Source organism: Etheostoma spectabile, chromosome 12 (assembly GCF_008692095.1).
Source record: "Etheostoma spectabile isolate EspeVRDwgs_2016 chromosome 12, UIUC_Espe_1.0, whole genome shotgun sequence".
In the NCBI taxonomy this organism is placed as follows: Eukaryota; Metazoa; Chordata; class Actinopteri; order Perciformes; family Percidae; genus Etheostoma; species Etheostoma spectabile.
This window is the reverse complement of record NC_045744.1, coordinates 30840688-30866675: the sequence shown is the minus strand read 5'-3', so window position 1 is coordinate 30866675 and position 25988 is coordinate 30840688. Positions and strand designations below refer to the sequence as shown.

Here is a 25988-nt window from a genome sequence, read left to right as displayed (position 1 = left end):
CTCAGCCCTGGGCAATCGCGTACCCAGATACTCTCAACAGGAAGGACAGAGCACCTAGATATCACTAAGAATTGATAAAGACTGGATACCAGTGTCTCTGTGACCCAACCGGCAGCAGAAGATTTACTAGAATTGTTGGGACTTTACAGATAGAGTTGGTATAGAAAAAACTCCATAATTTATAGTGTCTCGTGATAACTGTAATGATTTGATACTATAAATAAAATTTAATTGAAGATGGCCGCCCACTAAGAGCCAAGGTCTGCCTAAGGGTTCTGCCTGTTTAAAGGATTTTTTTCAAAAAATCCTGTACTCTACCTGTAAAGTGTCCTAAATTAACTTCTGTTACGGTTTGTGTTTTCTTGGAGGCCACAGTATGCAATAATTATTTTCTCCTATCCTCTAAAATACCCCCCAAGTACTCAGCAATTAGTGTGGCTGTGGCTCAGCAGGTCGTCCTGTTAACCACAGGGTTGACGGTTCGATCCCTTGCTCCTTTATTGGTCTAAGAAGGGGTGTGTCCGGTAAAGTAGAAAGGCACTATAAAAAACATTACCTTTACCATCATTGAAAACATTCGCTCAATGCACCAGTAGTTTATACATCAAACTCTTAGCATTACAGTGTAAATGACACCATTAAATTGTAAATGATTTTTTGTGTTAACAGCAAAGAGGCAGCTTGGTAACACCCACACACACATATACAGTATATATATATATATATATAGAGTGTGAGAGAGAGAGAGAGAGAGAGAGAGAGAGAGGAGGATGTGACGTTGCAGTTATGTGGGGTGCGCTGTAACCATTCAGCTACCAAGGCTCTCCGTCCATTTTTATGATTCAGCAGTGAATTGAATCAAGGCTTAACACTCCTCAGATAATGCAATGGGACTGTAAGGGAATTCGCTTTAGTCATGATGCTGACCAAGACACTCAAAACACAGAAATCCAACATTAAAATGTGAATTTATTGATCAGAATTTTCCCTTTAAGTTTGCACTTAAAAGCTCTGAAAACATTTGACATCTAGTAAAAGGTACCTTAAGATACATTTCTCTAAACTCCTGACATTAATATCTGTCTTTAGCACTCATTGTTAGCATGTTTAAGACAACAGGTGCGTAATATCTCCTAATAAAGATAGATCAGTAAAGATGACTGTTACGGAAGTTGTGTTCCATATAAAAAACATCAAATGACACACACTTAAATGATGGCACAGTTAAATGGAAACTAATTTGGATAAGTGATTTGTATTATAATCTTTATAATATAACCATTACATACTGAGGCTTGTGTGATAGTTAATGTGCTTAATACGTGAAATGAAGAGACTGAGTGCAAATACATGCATATTACTTCTTAGAATGTTTCATCCACAGGAGACATGCACAGACTGTATACAAGCCCCTATGATGCCTCCATCCACAACATTTTGGAACGTTAAAGCACAGCTGGAAGTGTTGCTAGGAAACCATAGAGTAAACTAGCTGAAAAGAGGGATAAAGGGCTGGTGTTCACCTTACTCACTGAAGATGACAAGCCTTCTTGTGCTAAAGATCACTGCACAAGTATAAAGGTGCTCAGATTTCATATTTTTGTGCTCATCTCAAGGCTTTCATCAACAAATGGAACCAAGAAGAAAAGTAGAGGTCTCCTCTCACACTCTAGCTAGCTGTAGCATGCTAGTAGGCTGCTACAGTGCTAGCTAATTTCAGCTATGCCTTAACAGTCCGTACATTGTGTTTGCAAGAATATTTCAAAACAAACAAGCCTTCAAACTTAACACAACGGGAAAACAGCTTTTTGTTCAGTCTGAACATACAAGAGCTTCAGGTGGTCCAAAGTTTACAAGGTGAGGTAACACATAGTAGGGTTCACTGTTCCTGAGTATGAGCAATTGCTTTTTTTTTTTAAATGGGAAATGATTTAGACTGAAAAACCCTGAGCCAGATTAACAACAAAAGTGTGCCCAAAACCTTTTAGAGATGATTATTGTGGCTCCATTCACAACAGTGTAAATATATAGCAGTGTCAGCATTTTTACTGTAGACAAAACATATCCAGCTTTAGTAAGAAGTATAAATTAATAGATCTACAAGTTAGATGTATTACCTGCCTCTGATGCATCTGTGTATCCTCAGGCTTGGAAACAGATGAGCATCATTTACAGTAAACAAGGTTTTGTTGTGGTGACGATGGCCAAGAACCTGCTTCTACTGAGTCATTTTTATTAATGCTTGAGTTCTGAATTCCTAAAGATAATGAGCTCTGTTTCCAGTTAGTTGGCATAAAGTAAGTTGGCAGTAAGTAAACTGTCACAATTATGTGATTCGATGGGTTTGCTTATGAGACGAATGGAACTTATCTTTCTCTTAATAGCAGCAGAAGAACAACACCTCTTCATGCTTCACACTTAAATCCCAATTTGTATTTTTCCATCTGTGCTGAAGCAATTGTAGTTGTGGCTGTGACCACACTACAATATTACAAATTTACAGAACGGACATTTGACTATAGCACATTTGACTTTTGACTTTGAGCCCTGTTTTTATAGGGAAATGTTTGACTTGGTTGTTTGTGGTCTGATGATACATCATTATATCATCATGATGGCTCCTCAACAAGTAGTAGGCAACAACACAAGCTGGCTGAATTTAGGAGGCCATTATGAGCACTACATTCTATACGATTACCAACTGTTACTAATAAGATCACAATTTAAATTTTACTAATGATCATGGAATTTAAAAACAAGTACATTAAGGATATTAGTGACTGAAACGGAGAGATATAAAGAGATTAACAATCCATTTCTTGAATACATGAACCATTGAAATGAGAGGAGCAATGAAGTCCAACCTTCACGACTACTTCTGTCTTATGACAGCAACACACAATAGATAGATAGCTTTAATATTTGCATGTCTCCTTCCATACATATTCTTCTCTTTCTTCATTTACTCCTGTTTTGTGGAGCGTCCCCTGAATGTGTCCATGAGGTTGAAGGCTCCCAGGTACTGGCCCAGCATAATGCCCTGCTTCACGGGGAGGACGCTGCGAAGAGAAGCACAACAAAGAAATCAGGGCTGTTAAAATTAACGTGACAATAACAAGTTAATGCAAATTTCCTTTTAATGCCTCTAATTTTTCAATCAGGAAGCGATGCACCACTGCTGCACTCACAGGTGGTTTCTCTCAGTAATCACATTTACCTCTGGGTCACAGCACATTATTTTGACCCATAGTGGGAACTTTGGTCGCATGCTTTGACTGTTATAAATGTTTTAAATTAATTTAACAAAACCAACAAGTCTACAGGGAATAAGTAGTTTCATAGAGTACACATCATATTCAAGGTACAACAGCGTGCACTGTAATTCACTGAAACATACTTCTCATCTTTCAAATATATGAGAACTGCAAACCTTCACTAAGACAATTAACTTTACGCTTGACATATCAGGCAAACAAAAACAAAATGTTAAAGACAAATCTTGCATATCATTGATGACTCTTGCTTGGCTTAATAAGATAGAAAGATGAAACAAATAGAGGTTAAAGTGTAACTCTTGCCTTTTTGTGAATGTACCCGAGTCAAACTTTCGTTTAAAAGCATAATTAGGACGGAAGCATCACTTTTAAGATTTACCATATTACCGTTTTTGGTCAAATGGCCTTTTGAATGGGAGAGCTAGAAGCACTTCTATGATAGCATAAAAATCTATTTTTAAAACACTAAGAAGGCTTGACACAGCATAAAACTTTGCTCAAAGTATCACCAGGGGCTCTACATCACTCAGTTAGCTGTTGTTGTTTCTGCTTGCAGCCATCTTTCACAGTCAAAAAGTGCGAATGAACGGATTAGAAAGCTAAGGTACACGATGAACAGTTAACAGAGTTAGCTGAACTTAAGACAGGCGCAGTTTCTCTAAAAGGTCTCAGTGCGGAGATAGTTCAGAATAAAGAGACAGTAAAGCAGCCTGTTTCAGTCACGGCCCTATGCCCCACCTTCAGTTAGGAGGCCATATAGGGACAACCAGCCACCTGTTTCCCTACAGTAGTAATGCAGCAACTACAGGCAGCCCCAAGCACCTGACCCTGCACAGCACCTGAATGCACCTAAGCTTTACTCCAACCGCTCTGCTAAGCTCCGAGGAGGTGTTTTGTCTGCCAGCAGATTGGAAAAGAGCGATGCTGCACACCCTTCTTTTGTTGTGGGAGTGAAGAACATTTTCAAGCTGGATGTAAAATCACTGGAGTCAGACCATTAAGAGAGGCCCCTTTAAACAGGACAGGGTTACCGCTGAGGGACTAATGTTAACCATAGCCAGCAAAAAGTCCCAAAATGCGCAAATTGTGTGAGAGAAGATTCATCTGAGAACTTGAAACAATGTTCTTTATGTAAAGATGTACTGTACTGTTCCAAAATATGTCAAAATAACCAATAACCAATAACATTGGACTAAACACATGGAAAAATGCATTCACCTGACCACGACAGGCTCTGCTAGGACGCACAATAACTAGTACAGTACAAACCATTAACACTGCCCATGCCTTTGAAAAAGCTGCCACCCCAGCAACAGAGAATCACACCAGTGTTGTAACCCCATGTAATGCTAATGAACAGTGGGATCCACCAGTAGGTTTAAGTCACCTAACCAAAGATCAGAGACAGGTAGTTAGACAAATGCTTAGAGAAGAGTATCACTTCTTGGCTGCGTTAAACGTTCGAAAATGACTTTGAACCAGTCCATCACACATACATGTCAGTGCCAAAGCCACTGCACCAGGAGGGTTACCTTCATGACCTCATAACACAGGGCTGGGTTAGGAAGTCAAACTCTTCATACCCTTCACCTGTTGTGTGTGTCAGGAAGTAGGATGGGACATTCTGGCTGTTTATAGATTACATCATGGATCGTTTGAGTGGTAATATGTGGTAATTCCTGGTGCTTGGATCAGGGAAAAGCTTACCCCGAGCGATGTATCTCTAAAGAAAGCAGACCACTGACAGTATGTGTGATCCCTGGGGACTCAAGAATGCTCCTGAAGCTTTTCAGCATTGTAGAAAAGAGGGTCTGGAAGGACTCTGCTACATCTGCATTCCTTGTATGGACAACACTAGTTTTCAGTAACACCTTCGATAGCCATGTGAACAATGTGTGGAAAGTTTTGCAGCGCCTCAGAGAAAATGACATCAAACTCAAGCCAAGTGTGATCTCTTTTAACCTGAGGTCCTGTCAGTCATGGCCGCAGCCGTTCTACAACAAATCCGGACCTGATGGGTGCTGACACGCAGCAGAACTGATTCGCAGCAGTTCCGCATCCTGTGGAATTTGGGGGTAACAAACTCTGAGTCTAACCCAGATCTCTGAGTTGATTTACCCTGAGATGGGAAACTGAGTTTCAGATCAGCTGATTTGAGTTGGTTCAATCAACTCGGAGTAGGTTTACTCAGGGTTAAGCGCGTGCACCACCACAATAAAAAGGCAGCATGAATGGGCCCATGATACTATGATATGGTAAGAATCACAAACAAAGTGGTCGGCGAAAATACTTATACGCATACAGCGAGTTTAAACATGTATGTAGTTACAAAAAAGCATCACAGCGGCTGCTGTAAAATAGCAAGAACTGGTGTGGGAGAAAATTGCTGCTTGAGTCAATGCTTTCTTTTCGAAGGCTGGCTGCCGCAAATCACACCATACTAGCTAATTAATTAGCCTGAGTTAAATGCCAGCTATCAGTAAACAGAAGGTAGTGGCTTATGTCTGGTGCATGTGCCAGTGTTTATGCATTTATGTGTGTGGGCCCGTCTCTACATTTGGTGAGTGTTAATTTCAGACCCTGCAAAGTACTGTGAAACAGTAACCATTTAATTTACTTTCTAAATGTAAGAGAAAGAATGTATGAATGGATGTAAGAATTTTATGTACAGTAGGTATTTTGTTAAAGGTCCCATGACATGCTGCTTTTTGGATGCTTTTTTATAGGCTTTAGTGGTCATCTAATACTGTATCTGAAGTCTCTTTCCCGAAATTCTAATTAAGGTGGAGGGTGGGGGTGTGGCCCTGATCATCTGCCAGTTTGCTCGTTTGAAAGCCATGATGTCTCTCTCTCATGGGTGGGCCAAAATCACTGGGTGGGCAAAGCAGAGAAAGGGGAGGAAACCTTGGCTCTTCTGACATCATAAGGAGCAAGATTCCAGATTGGCCCATCTGAGCTTTCATTTTCTCGAAGGCAGAGCAGGATAGCCAGGGCTCGGTTTACACCTCTTGCCTTTCTCATTTCTAGCCACTGTGGGCCATAGGCCTTAGGCCGGCCGAGGGAACACATATTAATGCTAAAAACCTTGTGAAGTGAAACTTTCATGCCATGGAACCTTTAATAATTTGCATAGTTAACATGGTTTTTGGTGTTCAGTTTAAATATAAATATCTTCTTTTTTTCTGAAAATCTCTCTCCACTCTCCCCCCCAAAAAAAGGTTTGTATAGAGTCATGGGACAAAGATCATGATATGAACCGAATCATGGGTTTGGTGTATTGTTACAGCCCTAATATTAACTAGTAAAAACTAGAATGGTAGTAGGCTACAGCTATAATTTCAATATCCTGCGCGCAAAAAAGTAAACTACTACTATTCCCATTCTGAGATTGCAGCACCATCATTAACAAAATTATGATTTACGATAATTTATTTCTTTTTAATGTACCTTACTGGTTTGTGTCCACACAAATGTTTAAAACACGTTTCAGAGCGAGTCACACTCTTCTGACGACGCTTTACGAATATGCTTTGCATCAACAATATTGTAAAGAAAACTGCTGCAAAAATACATAATGCGACACTAAGAATGTGCTGGGATATAGAGCATGGGTGACGTTAGAGGACGGATAAGGTAATGTAGCTACATAATGATAGACTTGGAAAAAAAACAATACCACTCAAATAGGTAGTAATGTGGAAATTAAAATACATCTATAGTTTGGGTCTCAATATAGTCTCCGGACGTATGTTTAACTCCCTACGAAGTTATACAGCTTCTTCATAAATGGGATTGTCAACAAAAGGAAATACCATGTTTGGAACAAAAACGTTTTATAGTCTGCCTAACTGCTTATGTTTTTTTTTATTCACGCAGATAACTAAGCTTAAATGCCCCCGATACAGACTGAATAAATGAAAAGAGTGCTGTGTCAGAGGGAAGAGACTAAGAGAAACTCAAGGTTTATTGAAGAAACCCTGCTCCCGACCCGGTTAGGTTCACAGACTCAGTTGCCGTTGTAACTGACTCTGAGGTTAAGTTACCTCTATTTCTGAAACAGGCTAGAGGTACCCTTCTCTCTCGAGTTTGGCTAACTTCCCTTTCTGAAACTGAAAACCCGGAGTTTCCCTTATCTCAGGGTTAACAAACTCAGAGTTTTCACTAAACCTGTTTTCCTGAAAGCAGATTCAGAGAAAGTACATTACGAACCACAGAAGACAAAAAACAAAGAAAGTAAGCCATTTGGTGCCCCAAAACATGACAATCTTGTGTACTTATGTGCACCAACACATGCTTAAACAGCTGATTGATTGTTTGCTTCAGCCACCAGTTTTCAGTTTCCCTGATTTCACATAGCCATTTGTTATACAGACTGATGCATCACACCAAGGGTTGAGAGCAGTACTTTATCAAAAGCAAAAGGGGAAACTTAGGGTCATTGCTTATGGCAATAAGGACTTTAACAGCAGCTGAGAAAAACATTGGCTCTACCACAATGGCTAGAATATTTTAGCTCTAAAATGGGCAATCACAATTAAGTTCCATGATTATTTGTACTATGCTCCTAAACGTCCCTGTGTACAGCAATAACAACCCACTCAGTTATACTCTGTCCACTGCAAAACTGAACGCAACCACTTCCAGGTGGGTTGCAGAGTTGGATGATTTCCACTTGACAATAAAGTAAAGGCTAGGCAAAGAGAACAGTGATGCAGATGCCACTGATGAAAGACTGTTCTGAGGAGCTTGCACCAGACACCATTGCAGCCACGATACAACCAGTTGATGAAAATAAAGAGTCACTTGGAACCTGGTCACTGTTGCCTGAATCTATGTCAGTGTCAGTCACTCAAACACAATCACTAGTACATGATCGTTTCTTCTGGCCGTGTACGCAATCTGACATTGAGCACTATGTGACTAAAACTTGTACCTGTGTGAAGCAGAAAAAGCCATGCCATGAAACAAGAGCTCCTCTGGCAATTGTTGGCACTGTAACAACACAGCCATTTGAACTGGTAAGTATTGATTTCCTCTATCTCGGCTGATGCAAAGGGGGATATAAGTACATACTTGTCATTGTTGGTCATTTTACCTGTTTCACTCAATCCTACGCCAATTTTACTATAAAATTATTTTACTTAAACTTCTAATGTACACGTTATACTTGTGTTTCTCAGAGTTATACCTCAACTAACATTAGTTAGCAATAGATAAATCTGCCACATTTGTGTGTTTTTTGCTGATTATAAATTGATGATTATACAATTTGTAATGCACTTTATATTTGTGAAAATCCCAAAGTGCTACATAATAAAACAGGTAAGTGCTAAAAATGGATGCACATAAATAGGCAATAGGCCTACATTTCGTCAGTTTTCTGTCTGTTCAATGATGGATCAATGTTACCGTTTTTCTGCCTGAAAATTAACCTGTATGTTAATAGTGTGTTTGTCCGTCAAACGCTAATTAGCATGAGCTGAAAGGTGGTTGGAGAGACACTGGGTATTAGCTTGTTTACATTATTTATAACACTGCACTATGCACGCATGAAGTGATTGGTCACAGTGATGGAACTTAATTCCTATAATATTGGGAGATTGCATGTTAATATTTGTGTTCCTTAACTCATTCCTCCACTGTTTTGTTGACAAAATCAACATAATGTATCAATCTTAATCCCCTGTATCTGACCTCCCAGTATCTACCTCAGCACCTACCACAGCCCCTCTTCTCCCCATCTCTCCTGACCACCCGACCCCTCCTCCACACTGCCTCCTCTCCCAGTTTGACCCGGTCAACCCTCCTGAAATCTTCCAAACCCACTACCTGCTCCATTGATCCCCTTCCTACTCCCCACCTGAAGTCCTGCCTCCTCGTCCTATGCCCCTACCTCACTAACCTCTTCAACTCCTCACTGTCCCCTCTGCCTTCAAAACTGCTGTTGTCAACCCAATCCTTGAAAAAAACGTGATCTGGATCCTCTCTTACAACAACTACACTACCGCATAATATCCAACCTCCCCTTTCTGTCTGATACCCTGTAACGTATTGTCGCCTCACAAGTCCAAACCCATCTTCGTACCAATAACCAATTCAAACCCCTCCAATCAGGTTTTCGCCCCCTCCACCGCACAGAAACCGCTCTCCTCAAAGTCCTCAGCGACCTTCTCACCTCTGATAACACCGGCACCAAATCCTGGCACCACATCACTCCAGTCATAAACAACTCCACTGGCTTCCCATATCCCACTGGATTACCTACAAAATCCTGATCCTCACAAAGCCCTCCACCATCTGCCCCCCATACATCACTGACCTCCTCTTCCCCTAACAACCCTCAGGTTACTTAGATCCACCTCAGCCGGTCTCCTATCCATCCCCATGTTCAACCTCCACAGTTTTGGGGACAGTTTCTATATTAGAGCCATCTCCAGGGCAGGTTGCAGGCTCTGGAACTCCCTCCCCCAAGGAGATCTGCACATCTGAGTCAATCACCATCTCTGAGTCCCGCCTCAAGACCCATTTCTTCACCTCTGCCTATCCGTAGCCCCACGCCCCCCTTCTGTGTGCAGAATATGGGAGATAAAATCTGCTTAGAAATATAGGGAAAATTGGATAGAACAATATAATGCCATTTTGCTAAATAAAACATCACATTCATTATTAGTTTCACTTGTTTTCATTTTAAACAAATTGTATATAAGCCGCTTATTGAAAGACGGGAATGACAACACTTCTTCCTGGCTAGTGCTAGCTAGCTAGCTAACTTGATTTGCAAGGTGCAACCAAACGCTGATCAAGACATTTTTAGATGTTTCAGTTTACTTTGATGAAGTGAAAACAGACAGTGAGAGGGTCAAAGTTCTAAGATAAAACACAGACAACACCACAGCTATTTTAATGTACACAGCCCATGGTTAGCAACAGTAAATTCTTTGCTTCTATTGCCATTGCCATCTGGTGGGCATTAGAAAGAATGCAGGTTTAAGCCTTCTTTTATAGTTTATGGTCATAACACAAATATCAATTATGAAATAAAGACTTTTTAAAGATGCAGTACGTAATCTATCTGTGTGTCAATCACTGCTCAGGCACACGTATTCATTCTCCCTTATGGGGGGAGGGACTTAGGAGGCCGTTTGGGCTTTAACAGAAAGGGGTTGAGGGACTGAGAGGTTGTCGATGTTCAAATTCTTTGGCTAAATCCTGGATCTTCACAATCCTACCTACAGCACCTTTAATGTGTACGTTTACTGTATAGGCCTGGGAGACAATTAAACAGTGTCTTGACTCCAAATAATTTCATGGTGTTCCTCTGTTCCTTGGTCTTCCGACAGGTCAACTGCATCTTGTCTGCTCACATGTCCCGCCTGGTGGCTGTTGGTGCGAACTGCAGCTACTGAGCTCCTACTGGAAAAAATCATTCACCCCCCATGACGCCAGGGTAAAACTGTGTGACTGCTTTGGCAATCGTGTAAAATAAAACCCCTGACACCCTTGACATCTGTACCAAGTACCTCTTCTTCATTGATTGCTGCTGGTGAACATAAGGAACCAGCCTACCAGCTGCCACAAAAGAGAGAGACACCCTCCAAGACGCATCACATATGATCAGCTTGGTGTCCCTTCTAGACACCACCACAATTGTTACCTGTATACACTGCACCAGGACTAGTACCATTGCAGCCATTACTAGGGATGAGCCGGATACTCGGCTGAAACGAGTATCCGGAACGGATAAAGCACTTTTGCCGAGTACAAGTATTATACGAGTAATGCGAGTCAATATCTGTACTCGGATTGAATAAGTCTCCACTGACTGTGTCTGCGTTCTGTGATAGGCTAGTCACAGTGCTAGTCACAGCGCCCCTCCCCTACACTATTCTGTGATAGGCTAGTCACAGCGCCCGTCCCCTACACTATTCTGTGATAGGCTAGTCACAGCGCCCGTCCCCTACACTATTCTGTGATAGGCTAGTCACAGCGCCCGTCCCCTACACTATTCTGTGATAGGCTAGTCACAGGGCCCCTCCCCTACACTATTCTGTGATAGGCTAGTCCCAGCGCCCCTCCCTACACACGCAGATTCCTTCTGTTGTTGTGTCCGACCGGCTGTGCTCACTCACTAACACTCAGGACACGGAGAAGTGAACAGCTCTCTCCGTCTGGTCTATGGGGCTTTCCGTTAACATTTAGGGTTTCTTCAGCTTCAGGTTTGTTTTATACTTCGGTTTGAACTAGTACCTAGTAACCAAGAGACTTCTGGTAACCGTGGGGTTTGTTAAGACATAGTGCTTGGTGGAATGGGACTCGCGTTGCATCTCTGCCGTCTGAGTTTTTTTATTTATTTTTTTTAAACTGCCTGCTGGCTCTAACCAGTTTTTTGAGTGTCTGAAACTTTCTTGCTGTGTTTTCTAAAAATAAAATAAAAGGCAGTTGCGGTATGAATAAATAATATTACAAATTAAGATACACACGCAAACACATTCCAACCCCCCGCACCTCTCTCTCTCTTTGTTTCTCTCTCTCTGTATCTCTTACTCACTCACAGACACAGACACTCACATATACCTGGTGTGAAAATAAAAAAGAACCAAAAAAAAAAAAGAATTATCACACTGATCATAGAAAAATTTAAAGTTTAAAAAAGCAAGTTATATTATTGCGTATGAAAACTCTTTATTTATTACATTTTACTTAATAATTGCAACCACATTGTTGTATTTATTGTTGCAAAACTTATTATATAGACTTTTATAGTTTGTTTGTTACCATGACAACACCACTGATCTGAAGCTCAATGCTGATGCTGTCACGGAAATAGTTTTCTAATCAGCAATAAATATAACAATTTCTGATCAACCCATATCAACTGCATGCTTAAAATAACATACCGGTTAAAGCCCCGCCCATTTCAAGACAACCCGACCCACTTCCGGGTTAAATCGGCCTACTTCCGGGTTAGGCCCCGCCCAGTCCGAGTACAGATACGGATACAGATAATTCATGTGGTAAACAGATAATGCTGTACTGGCTCATCCCTAGCCATTACTACATCTATACTACCTTCAGCCACCCTAAATGTGTAGACTTCAGCAAAAGTAGGGCTACAGTGTTGACATGTTTGAACATACTAGCTATTCAAATGTTAAATTGTGATATACAAAGTGGTCTTAATCTATTAGTCTGAGATTGATTGCTTTTGTCTTCGCCCACGTACCTAGGAATCATTATATTATTTCTCCCCTTTTTAAGGTATGTCGTCGGTATTAAACAGAGTTGACTTGAGTGTTAAGGGATTTTCTTAGTAGCATTTTGAGTAAGTTAAAGTTAAGTTAGCAAAAGGTAGTAATGTATGTGTGAGTGGAGCCCCCGCTCTGTAACAAAGAAGAATAGCTCCATACTGAGAATGGCTGCCAGTTTCATTCCATGGTGAATTCACATTATACAGTCACTGACAAAAGTCTTGTCGCTTATTATTTTGTAGAAACACCTGCTATTAACCTGACTTTAAATTAATCAATTGGTGTAAGAAATAGCTCATATAAAAAGCTAAAACCCTCCCAAATGATGTTCAATGCACTGAAATAAATAAGTTTCACTAAAAAAATATTTATTATTTAAACAAGACAGAAAGGTCAAATTTTCAAAAAGTTCAAAAGTTTTGTCGCCTATACATAAATTGAACAAATTACTACAAATACTAAAATATGTCAGAAAATTAAATAGTGGTGCGTGAGATTCAAATTAATATCTTGTATGACTTCCATGAGCTGAAGGACTGCATCCATGCGGTTTGGAAAGGATTCATACAATGTATTGATGAGTCATCAGGAATGCTAGGAAAGCAGTCTTGCATGCCTCCCAGAGTTCATCAATATTCTTTGGTTTGGTTTATGCTTTCCTCTTTATCCTACCCCACATATGCTCAATGATGTTCATGTCTGGTGACTGGGCGGCCAATCCTGGCATCTTGATCTTCTTCGCCTTGAGGAACTTTAAAGTGGAGATGGAAGTATGCGATAGAGCACCATCCTCTGGAGAATTTGGCCTCTTTTATGGTTGGGAATATAAGAGGTAGCTAAGATTTCTTGTATTGAGACTATGATGTTGCCTTCCACCCTGCAGACTTCGCACAAGCCCATACTGGATGTAATCGCAGACCATGATTTTTCCGCACCACCAAATTCACTGTTTTCTGGGTGAATCTTGGATTCATGCGGGCTCCAGTAGGTCTCAGTAATATTGCGGCAACTGTGGTGTAATTCAACAGAAGATCATCTGAAATCCACTTTCTTCCACTTCTCAGCATCCATCCTTTTAGCAGGCTGTGGGCCTTGGCACACGGTTTTTCAATTGTCTTTTGTTTAGTGCTGGTTCTGGGCATGATTACCCATGGAGGCCATTTCGAGACAGAATCCGACAAAACCGTTCTGGTCTACACAGGGACTTCAGGGGACCAGGTCTGGTGGAGCTCTGCTGCAGTGGAAAATGGGCTGGCCTTGGATTTTCGAGACACAAACGGTCCTCTCAAGCAGTTGTCTGGGGGTCTGCCGACCTGGACTTGTCAAAAACATCTCCAGTGTCTCAAATGTTTTTTTAATCTTGTACTTGACGCTGAGACACATTGAAGGTGTCTGCCACACGCAGTGGATCTGGGCTTCAGCCTCTTGATAATCAAAACTTTAGTCTCAGGGTGAATCAGGCATGTTTGCAGATGTCTAGTTGCAGTTGATGGAAGTGTTAGTGTACTGGGGTTGTTTTTATACACACCTGAGACCTAATTGATCCATTATTAGTCACAGGTGAAGCTCATATGACAAGGCAACAACACTTATGTCTTGCAAAAACTGACTCAATGGCTTTACCAAGCTGTGTATTAGAATACTTTTTGGCAGTTTCTTTTTGCACTGAAACATTATTACAAAAGATGTTGGGATTAAAATGAGCCATTTCTTGTAAATAAATCTTGAGTAGAAATATATTTCAGCGGCACTTCAGGTCAATTTGTACACAAATCAATCAGCTGATGGCTAATAATGACACTGAAGGTTAGCTGTTGCCTTGCACTGTCTCTGCACTGGAGAATACACATGGAAGAGCCTTTTGAGTTTGATGGTCGTCCTTATTTATTCGAACCCGAGAATACAGACGAAGAACTCGCCTCACAAGAGTTGTAAAGAACCACACAGAAAGGTGCAACAGGCAGATGAAGCAGCTGCTCCAAGCGCGAGCTACAGTAACGTTATTACTGTACAAGCCACATGCATATTTAGCCCGTTTCCATGTAGTTACATAGTTACTGATATTGTCATAACCATTACAATGCTCAATTACCTATTTCTGAGGAAGATATACACTACAATTTGGCGCTGCAAAGGCATGGAGGACATCCACTACACCCCCCCAGCGCTCGGGAAAGGCGGGGACACAGATCGACATTGCCAAGCCTCCTACAACAACAGATCAATTACATACAAAATGGATGAGCTACAAATGCACACGGAACTGCTGGGTTATGATTTTGAAGAGCCTGGCTGACACACTTATCAATAGCAGCTAACAGCTAGCTAGCTCTAGCAGCTAATTAGGCAAGCAAGCTACCCACTAGCAAGAACAAGACAGAGTAGGTGAATTAAAACGTTGTCGGACTTGAAAACGCATCTTGATGTTACATAGCCCTTTTCATGTTCTACAGACATTAATTGCAGTGAGTGCTGTTAAGAGGCACAAAGGCACTCTAAAACTTTCCCCGGTAATCAGCTGTGCTTGGTCAGACTGGACATGCTGCAATGATAGCTCAGTTCACGACAAAACACACACATCACTTTGGTCTTTACTGTGTAATCATTTGGCAACTTTTTAATAGTAAACATTCCATTCAGAATCTTATTGGCATCCATTTCGGCATCTCACGCTCGCCATCCACTCAAAACGTAACGTTACAACTCTTTGGCCGGCTCGCAAGCCCAAACAAGTATGTGGGTGAGTCTGTTGTTTTGTTTCCAATCTAGCTAGATCCGGTGTGGTGTTGTAGTTTTCTAACATTACAAGTTGTTGCAACAGCATGTGAAAAAAACTACAAAGTTTGCTAGGCGACAAACACAAGCTAACTGTAAGAAAGAGAATTCTAGAGGAGGGCTTTCATCGGCGACCCGATAGCTTCTGGTTAGTAAATACGCAGGAACACCAAAAAAGGGAGGAAGCATGGGTTAATGTGTGTATTGATTCTGGGATGTCTACACAACTGTGTGAGTTGATTGACTTCACATTGTTTTTTACCACTTTACTCAAACCAAAGTTCTAAACACCTGTTCATGTCTGTCTTCTTTAGTCCGTTGGCTATTTAGTTTTTTTCCTGGCACACGTCACTTACACATTTTGCACTTGCAGCAACATTTTGTGTAGCTTGTTTACATATTTATGACCATATGTACATTTTATGTAACTTACTGGTGTTATTGTTGAACACATTGTGAATTCATACAGTGTTTCTAAAAATGTTTTTTTTTGAGTTATTTTAACACAACACTTTTTCTGACCTTTATGAATCTTGCCCCTGACAAATAACCCATATTACAAAAAAACTAAACTGAATTTGAAAACAAAAAGTCAAATATTTTTAACATTTACTTTTGTAACATGTGTTACTTCCAGTCTGGGCTACTGTTAATCTTTATTATCCGGATGCTCAAATAAGTCCCTTAAGACTCTCCAGCTGATCCAGAATGTTGTAGCACGTGTTCTGACAAGAACTAAGAAAAGAGATCATATTTCTCCTATATTAGCTTCTCTGCATTAGCTTCCTGTAAAATCCTTCTCCTGACCTAAAAAGCTCTAAATGGTCAAACACCATCTTATCTTGTAGAGCTCTTAGTGCCTTATTGTCCCACTAGAGCATTACGTTCCCAGAATTCAGAGTTACTTATGGTTCCTAGAGTCTCTAAAAGTAAAATGGGAGCCAGAGCCTTCAGCTATCAGGCTTCTCTCCTGTGAAATCAGCTTCCGGTCTGGGTTTGGGAGGCAGACACCGTCACCACATTTAAGAGCAAACTTAAAACTCAATTCTTTGATAAAGCTTATAGTTAGGGAGTGAGGAGTCGCAGCGTCTGCCTAGACCGGAGGGGGAGGGTGTATAGCTGCAGACATGGCACCCCTTCTCTTCATAGTTGTCAGATTAATTTACCATATAATCAATAATATCATAAAACTAGAGAAAGGCAGGGAAGTACAGCCCGACCAGCCTCCTCTCTTTACCCTGTAAATGTGCTTTTTTATATAGCGCTGTTCTAGTCTTAACGACTACATAAAGCGCTTTAACATCATACAGGAAACATTCACCATTCACACACATTCATACAATGTGGCCGAGGCTGCCATACAAGGTGATCATCATCAGATAAACACTCACCCCCAACCTTTCGATTGGCAGGCAACCGCTCTACCACTGAGCCACAGCCGCCCCTGTCTCTCTTAGTCATAATGTAATAGTTTTAGACTGCTGGGGGAGTTCCTTTAACACAGAGCTCTTTCCTTTATCTTTCAAGAAATGTCCTTATGTTCTTTTTCCCCCAGCATGTTTCATTGGATCAGGGAGGCTCCAAAATCATGGTTGCAGCTGTCATTGTGGTCCTGCTACATGTCGTGCGATACCCTGCTACGTCCTGCTGTGCCTTGTAATTCAGTGCAGTACCTGGCTATGCCATGAACTACTACAAACTACTATTTCTAGTCACAGTTCCATTATTTTTTACTGGGACTGTGATTGCCACTATTCATTTCAAACCCAACCGGCCCTACCAAAAGCCTGGGTCTGTCCCAGGTTTCTGCCTAAAAGGAAGTTTTTCCTCGCCACTGTCACACTTGTTGCTTGCTCTGGACGTAACTACTAGAATTGTTGGGTCCTTGTAAATTATAGACTGTGGTCTATAATTGGACCTACTCTATCTGTAAAGTGTCTCAATATAACTCTTGTTAGGAATTGATCCTATAAATAAAATTGAATTGAAAACCAAATAAAAAAAAACTAACGAAAAATGAAAAACTAATAACATTGGTGTGTACCCTATGAAAGTATTATTCCCGGTAGATCTGCAGGTCTGTAAAACGTTACATGTTATATTTTGTAAAATCATCACACTAAGGTTCTCAGTAAGTAAACATTACCGTATCACTCTCATGAGTATTTCTCCCTTTTTTAGGGGTGTAATAGCAGCATAATTGCAGCAACTAGGCTACTCCCAACCTCCACCAAGCCATCACAGTTTCTCTTACACTTTGTTTGTTTGAATTTATTTTTTGTATTACAGTTTTGATCCCAGGGGAAGTTTTTGTGAGCCTTTATTTTTAATTGTGTGAGGTTAAAAACAACTGCATTGTTACATGACATTGTTACGTTACAGACCAACGTACCTGTACAATTTGTCTGTTGCTGTAATGCACGAGGTCCATTGCTTTGTCCATTGCTGCTTAAAAATAACTGATAGATATTATTTTTTATATCAACTGGTAACTACAAACTATAGAAATCACCTTTTTAATGGGAAATATTTTTGTAGCTCTGCCAAGCTACTAAAACCTAGTTGTCCTTTAAAGTAGACAAGTATTCTATCTTTTTTGTTAGTGTTAACAATAAAAATGAAATTCCTAATTGAACAATGTATTTGTGCTGATGAAAAAAGGCTTTGTTCAGAATGATGCCTTCTGTATCTCATCCTGAATGAGGCTGTGTTAGCCGCTTTTGGGTGACTAACAACTACTGTCTTCAAAGGGAGAGCTGGATAATACAACACATTATTAAAAGCTTGAATACATTAGCTTTTATGCAAAGTGAACAGAGGTGACAGGCAAGACACTATCTCCATTTGTGTAAGCTGTGTTCCAGAGACAAAAAGCTTTCTAAAAAAGAATAATTGGCTCTTTCCTCGGAGACAGAAGACAGCTCCAGAATGCTCTCTTATCAAACAACTCTGCTGAAGCACTGAAGGGATCAAATATATTACACATTTTTAATCATCTGGCACTAGTGATGGGAGCAATTCACACTGCCCTCCTCCTGGAGCCAATGCAGAGTCCCATGTATTGCTTTATGGGAAATGTAGGCACCACAACTAAGTATACTCAACTCTTATCAAGATTGTCAGCTTACACTGACCCTCATTTAATGATGCATTTGCTGTCATAAAATTACAATTTGTTAACACAATCCCCAAACTGGGTCATTTAAGGGTATTTTTTGTTTCAATCTGGACCCTATTTATTTCATGTATTTGGTGTCTAAGGGACTTATGTGAACAAAAATCTTTGAAACTGGTCCAGTATTGAGCAAGATTGCTGTAACTGGCAGCCTTGAACCGGGTTGCAGCGGGCCAAGCAGTTTCACACAAAACTAAGTGGTACTACAACAAACCTATATATCATATCAACTTTTAACTTGACAAACATCATACAGTGTCCATTCATTACCACCACTACTGTAGATATTTTATTTTCTGAAATAAGGTCCCATGAGGTCCACCGGAAGGGGAGGGACTTTGCCTCTCAATAGCAGTGAGAACGGGAACGTGTCCTGTGTCCACATTCCAAACCACCTAACTAGGTACTCAATCAAGTGATTTCTCATGTCAGAGAAACCACTGAGAGTGAACCGTGTGTTTTGGATTTTTATTATTATACTATCGCTGATGCGTCATGGTTTTTGTCCTGGTGCTGCCTGTTCTTGGCTGTGGCAGCTGCCAGTATACAATAACATTATTTTCAGTTTCATAAAACGTCCCTGAGTTTACCAATATGGACGTGTGGAATGTGGACAAATATGGGTTAAAACTACAAACATTCCTGCTTTGGAGACACATTCTGCTGCTAGGTAGGAACTAGAGCTGTCCACCTGGGATCCTATCTATCACTCAGATCGGTTTTTAATACTAGATGGAAATGGGGCCAAAGACACAAAAACATGGGATATATGGTCCAGTTAGTTAAACTCAGCAGTCAAAAAAGTGGCAGGACTCAATGTGTAACTGGGATAACAGCTTTCTTGCAAACATCAGCAGCTCACTTTAACATTTAATTCAGTATCACACACTTCACTGCCTCTGATCCTTTAAAGCACATTCATTAATTTGTACAGTGGTAATTCTCATAGTAAAAAAATCAATACTTTTCGAATGCTGAAATGACTTTTTTTACATGTTGGCTAACGTTAGGTAATCTCCCTCTTCTCACCTTGGCCTACCCGCATGTGTCACTCATGTTACGTCTTATGAAGAATAAGAGAAACACAAGGCATTGTTAGGTCTAAGCTAACGTTGCATACTGAGTAATGTTAGTATAACATTACGGAGCTAACGTTACGTACCGAGTAAAGTGACACAGGGGGAGTGACAGGCTGCGGCTGGAAATCGTAAGACGGGAAATAGTTTTAGCATGACTTGTTACTTGATATCCACCCAGCCTAAGTGCTTATGTTAATATTAGTTAGCTCATTTTTGTTTTATAAGTGCATCGCAAGGTATAGTAACGTTTGCTTAGCTGGGAGCTTCATGGAGAAAGCTAAAGTTTATGTTAGCTGCCCTACAGCTGGCAGAGTTAGCATTGACTTCATATATTACCTTCTAACAACTGTATTCTCAGTAAAGTGAAAATCTGCAAGAAACAGGTTGCTTATAATTCACTAAAATAGTAGTGACAGCACTGTTTGGCTTGGTCATTAATGCAGTTATCCTTGTTTGTTACTTACCTAGTTATGGCATATTGTTTTGGCTGTGCTTTCTTATATGTCAATGTGCTAACCAAGCACCGTTAGCATTTACAACAATGCCGTTTCACTAAACTTGTAAGATAATGTTTCATTAAAGAGTTCTCTGTTGATTCGGGTTTGTCGCTTTGTACTCGTGGTGAAAAATAAATGTAAACAAAGTTAAGTGCAGGTTCCCTCAGGGCCAAGCTAATGTTAGAAGTCCTTCTAGTGGACAGAATGTGTAACAACAACCACATGCTTGTAGTGGCATTGACAATGCATAAGCCTGAGTAGTGTGGTACATATTATTTAACTGGCTGCAATTGAGCATTAACAATTTGAATATTATTTGAATATTTAAAAAAAATATCAAATGGAATTTGAATGGTATCACAGAGGAAGACTGAGAGCTCTAGTAGGGAATGAGGGCATTGCTGTTGTACAAACTAAAAACATGAAGCTTAATTTGTTCTGACACACCAACTTGATCGCAACAATAGATGAGAAGTGGCAACAATCCTACCTGAAACAACTCAGTCTTAAAGTCTTATTTTGATGAAATTACAGTTGAGAAAAGTTGTGAGTTTGGATGTTGTGTCATCGCGAAGTAACATTTCTTTGTAATGTTTACCTTCACCACGCAGAACGGTGAGAAGGTTGTGTTAAGAGTGGTGTGGAAAAGAGAAATAATATGGAAAAAGGAGGAGGAGGAAGAATGAGGATGTGAGAAAGTGGTGATGAGTGAAGGAAAGATGAGAGCACATAATAAAAAGCAAGGAAGACAGCAGAGCCAGAAAATTACACTCAATCACTGATCGATCCCTGTCATTGAGCTGCTCTAGAAGTATAACAGAAATGGGAGCACTTGTCAAGCAATCAGAAGGCCTTTGTTCACAGTCACACATTGGTTGACAGAGAACCAGTAGCTCACTGGCCCTCAATGTGCAGGTCTAAAATCTAAAGGGATTTATCTCAGTCTATGGCTGAACTCTGATGCAGGACGGGGGATGGATAGACTTGGTACTGCTTATACTGCCAAGTGAAATCTGCTCTTCATTACCTAGTAGGGGTGGGACAAAAAATCACTATGAGAATACATCGTATTACCTCCTCTTGCAAACATTATATGACAATGGTTTCATTTCCACATAACTTCCAGCGTTAACAATCTATCAATCTATATATTATACATGCTGATCTTGCAGCATTTAGCCGCTGATAGTGGTCCTTGCCAGTATTGCTATGACCAGATCTACCTCTATGCAGGCTGATATACTGTACATGGTAACCATAGCAACCGCTTATGGTTACCCGTTTATGGCTAATTGACATTAACATAATGGCACAAATGGACAATGGATTCCAGGGGGTATCATTCAAAGATTTTCGATTTGGATAACGTGAATATGATCCCAGTTCCTGAACGATACTTTTGTCCATACCCATTTTATTAATCCATTTCACGAAAATAAATTTTCACATTACGGTACTAATCTTTGTTTTTCAGCACCTTGACACCCATGATGATGAGGAGTGTAGATTCAATGGCTGTTCCCCACCGATTAGGAGACTGAACAAGTATGTGTTTTAAGTCGGAGTTCATTTTCCTTTACCTGAACTTTAAAAAACATTTTGCAACTTTTAAATTGCACTGAATTTTTGTCTGTTATAAAAAAAATTGTGTATGTAATAGATTAACTATATAAAGTACAAAAAAAAACAGACAGACCTTTTTCTCAACTGACTGAAAAGGGCTCGCCCACATTCCTGTTTGAAATTCCTTCATTAATGATGTCACTGATTGAGAACGCCCGCCCATATGTGCTGCCCATTGGTACTCCCGGAGCAAGCACAGCTCAGGCTTGTTTGACTTTGGTTGACCAATCAGAGACTGAGGTTTTCAGGAAGGTCGACCAAGAGCGTTTCAGTGTTTCAGGTGTAGTCTCTGCAGCAAAGGGCAGTATGTGAAACACAGCATGTTTTTGAACAATAAAAGCATGTAAACCTATTCTAGAAGACCCTAAGAGTACACATATGACGTTAAAAATTAGTATAAAAGGGGCTTTTTAAATAGAGGACTGTTTTAATAAAATTCTACAATTAGAAACAAAGGGCAAACTTTTCAATTTTAATCATGTACTGTATGTAAGATTAAAGTTTTTTTCTTACCTTTTTAAACCCCCATGCATTAGTGTCTCTTAGACTGATGTGACCAAAAATCATTGAAATTGGTCCAGTAGTGAGCGTGAACACAGTGACCAGCCATCACGAACTGAGCTACAACGTAACCTAATGGGGCGATTGTGTAGCCTTGATTTTTGTCTACTTAAAAGTAATGGTTTTTACCACTGACAGGCTCTGATTGGTACTAAAAGGGTCTGACAACATTATTGATCTCACAAGGTGACTTCTTGTCTGAAGACACCGGTGTGGAGAGTGGAACGCCAGTCAATAAAAAGGCGTCCTGGGAGTTCTTGCTTTGGAGCAGGCTACATAAATTATAGGCTCATGTTATGTATAAGAGGGGTGGAGGGTGAAGCAGCAGCTGGAGGGCTGTGAGGCTCAGGATATTGGTAGTACTCCCGTGGGTGCTGTTTCCCTATATGCCTAAAGAATATGTCCAGTAATATACCTGGGACACAATGCTGTGTGACCACTTCAGAGGATTTCCCCCTCTAATCAACAGGACTTGAAAATCTTTTAGATGACACAAAACCATGGATGTATCATACCCTATTGACTGCACAAAACACTGCGCGGCTGCAGCCCGCCCCCCCTTGTCCGCTCTTCATCCGTATAGCCTAAACTCCGGCTCAAATGAATACATGTGGTCATCGAACTATAACAACCTCATCTAAATTGTTGAAGTAATTTAAATATTGAGCCATGACACTGACAATCTTTTACATAACAGGAGCCTATAATTTCTGTAGCCTACTCCGAAACAACAGACTCCAAGAACGCCTTTTTCTTGACTGGCCTTCCACTCTCCACAACACTGTCTTCAGACAATAAGTCACCTAGTGAGATCAGTAATATTGTTGTGACACTTTTATTAACAATCTGAGTCTGTCAGGAGCAAAAACAATGACTTTAAGTGGAGAAAAATCAAGGCTGCACAATTGCCCCATTAGGTTACATTGTAGAAGTTCATGAGGGCAGGTCACTGCATTCACTCTCATTACTGGAACAATTTAATACATTTTTGGGCATGTATTCTGTAATAGAATGCATTTTGAAAGTATCCTTCCAACACTAGTTACAACCAGAGGCTGATTACCATTAGGCAAAGGTAGGCAATTGCCTTAGGCCCCAAGCTACCAAGGGCCCCGTAAAACGCTGGTTACGATTTGTTGTCTTACTTTTCACCAATTAATTATATCTCTAAACATTGATACGCTAAAGTGCTATTCGATTGTTTAATTCATGATGAGAAACTCCCCCCAGTCCCCACTACATTGGACTATTCCATTCTCCTACTGCGCATCTGCCTGCGTTTGTAAACAAACGGCTCACCACGTGCTGTAAGCGAGGCCACAGATGGTTGAAAAATGAAGCAAAGCTACCAAAGTGGTTCTGAAAAAAGGAAGAAGCGGGAAGAAAGCAGAAAGTTTTTAGTAAAACTTCCAAAGGTATCAACATTTTTCACGACGGCTACTAACAACACTAACATAAACGTTACTAAAGAGCAGCAAGAAGCAACGGTACTAGCGCTAGCAATGCAAACACTGATGAAGAGGAGCTGCCCACCGCAGCAACTAGACCCCGTGAGTAGCAGTCAACCTAATCAATGTGTTATGATTGAAGATGATCTAGCACTCTGGCCAAAACAGCTGTCAGAGAGAGAGCGCTGCTCAATAGTGCAGAGGGGACCACAACAAGTCAGGGACAGAGTTTTTTCCAAGAAATCAAGAGGGGCACAGATTTACAAGCAGTAACTTTTACATGCAAATGAAAAATGGAGAAAAGATAAGCAGGTTTTGGCTCTTATACAGTGAAAAAAAAAAGGATTGAAAAGGGTGAGAACAAGGGTTGTGGAGGGCCCCATGCCTGTGTTTGCCTTAGGCCTCAAAATGACTAAATCCGCCCCTGGTTACAACTAACTTACAACACTAATAACGTTACTGCCGACCATTTCCCTCAGCTAACTAAAACTATGCTTTAATGTTACTTTATCATAGCGGAGAAGTGTGGCAGTTGGTAAGTCAGTGGTGTCAGCGTGTATGCATGGATGAAAGAAAAGTGATAGGGGTGTTGTGTGGTAAAAGGAAAACAAAGAACAACGAGGAATGTGATGCATAAGGAACCAATTTTCCTTCATCTCTCTTCCAAAGTGGAACACGTGGGGTGCACTTTTACCCAGTACGGGTAAAGTCCCTAAAACACTGACGTCTTGCATTCCGATGATGCAACTCCTATTTCCTCCATGTTTCCAACTTTGTACCCTCAGTTTATAATGGCAGGTTTTCTCAGACTTGACTAAACTGGGAGGGGGCGCTCAGCTTACACACTTTCCACAGGTTAACCCACTACAGCACTGTGCCTTGGGATGTGATGTTGCATTGAGATTGTACAGTACACTTCACGGCAGGTTTTACATTTTAAGGTAAGTATTTATATAGCGCTTTTCCAGTCTTAACAACTGCCAAAGCGCTTTTACATCTACAGGAAACATTCACCATTCACACACATTCATACACTGTGGCCGGGGCTGCCGTACAGGTGCCACCTGCTCATCAGATAACACTCACACACATTCACACTCCGATGCGCAGCACCGGGAGCAACTCGGGGTTCAGTGTCTTGCCCAAGGACACTTCGACAATGACTGCAGGGGCGGGATCGAACCACCAACCTTCCGATTGGCAGGCAACCGCTCAACCACTGAGCCACAGCCGCCCAGGTAATGACTGACAAAGCAGGCAACATGAAAACCATATGCTCCCACACAATTCTTCAACATGCTGCTTTACCAGAGCCAGTTAAAATTGTCTCCCCACCAATAAAGTAGTTTATCTAACTATAAATCCAGGAACCTCTATATGTGTGTATGAATGTGTGTGTTATTTTGTTGTTTTTTAAAGCTTTAGTGCGTAACTTTTTGATATCAATGAACATCCGTTACATTCAAGCCATTGCCAAATGAGTTGCTACAAAACTAATTAAGCCTATCAACAACTCTTTCTGTATTTCCCAGTATGGCTATGTTCAGAAGATTGTGTCGTTAGGTGACTTTCCCGCGCAGAAACTTGATTGTTTTGAAGAGTCCAATATGTTTTTTAATCCTCCGTGTCTTCCTTTGTTACTACCACCTGAGGGGGGGAGCGGTGCGCGGTCATTGAAGGCTTGCATCATGTGGACTTGCCGAAACTGTTGTTATCATTACCTAGAATTCCTCATGGGGGTTGCAGAAACTATGATCTATAGCTTTAAATATTTCGAGGAGCATTCATCCAATCTGCTTCATCCTTAATTCTTGGGTTCCTAATGAACAAGCGTTAGGAATTTGGAGCAGTTTGGACAGTGTTGGATATTGGATATTAACAGAGATGGGAAGTAACAAAGTACAAATACTGTACTTAAGGAAATGTATCTGACATTTTTACTTTACTATTTTTTTGTGGCGACTTTTTACTTTTACTCCTTACATTTTAACACAAGGATCAGTACTTTCTACTCCTTACATTTTAAAAAGTTGGCTTGTTACTTTAGTTTTGTACAAGCTGGAGAATAGCACTAGTACTGTAGAACTGTAGGTCGTATAACTTATGTTGTCAGTTAATTTAAGCCTGTCTATAGTTCTTTTTAATTTTTTTTATTTTAACTACCTTTATTAGTCCCACAAGGGGAAATTACAATTTTACACTCTGTTGTTATTACACAGATTACAAACAGGCCTAAATTACACACACATGCTCAGGTCCTATACATCCAGTAATGGAGAGATGTCAGAGTGAGGGGGCTGCCCCATG

The 25988-nt window shown here is 40.6% G+C and overlaps 1 protein-coding gene and 2 long non-coding RNA genes across 4 annotated transcripts in view; 1 reads left to right on the top strand and 2 right to left on the bottom strand.

Moving 5' to 3' along the window:
- LOC116699139 (epidermal retinol dehydrogenase 2) overlaps positions 1-25988 on the bottom strand; it is a 97159-nt gene that overhangs the window by 7831 nt on the left and 63340 nt on the right. Inside the window, exon 7 of one of the 2 annotated variants that reach the window (XR_004334377.1) lies at positions 2533-3059. Coding sequence is in view for 1 of the 2 variants with exons in the window: in XM_032531554.1 (XP_032387445.1) it covers positions 2963-3059 (97 nt within the window). In the remaining variant the exon portion in view is untranslated. Of the gene's footprint in view, positions 1-1876; positions 3060-25988 lie in introns of those variants that run through there. The other variant, XM_032531554.1, reaches the window with a different exon arrangement.
- On the top strand, positions 1000-24478 carry LOC116699141 (uncharacterized). The gene is made up of 3 exons (XR_004334379.1): positions 1000-1223; positions 14570-14576; positions 24467-24478. It is a non-coding gene; the product is annotated as an uncharacterized LOC116699141 (long non-coding RNA).
- Positions 9786-16143, bottom strand: LOC116699142 (uncharacterized). Its single transcript, XR_004334380.1, has 3 exons — positions 16132-16143; positions 15809-15815; positions 9786-9840 (listed from the first exon to the last, which is right to left on the bottom strand). It is a non-coding gene; the product is annotated as an uncharacterized LOC116699142 (long non-coding RNA).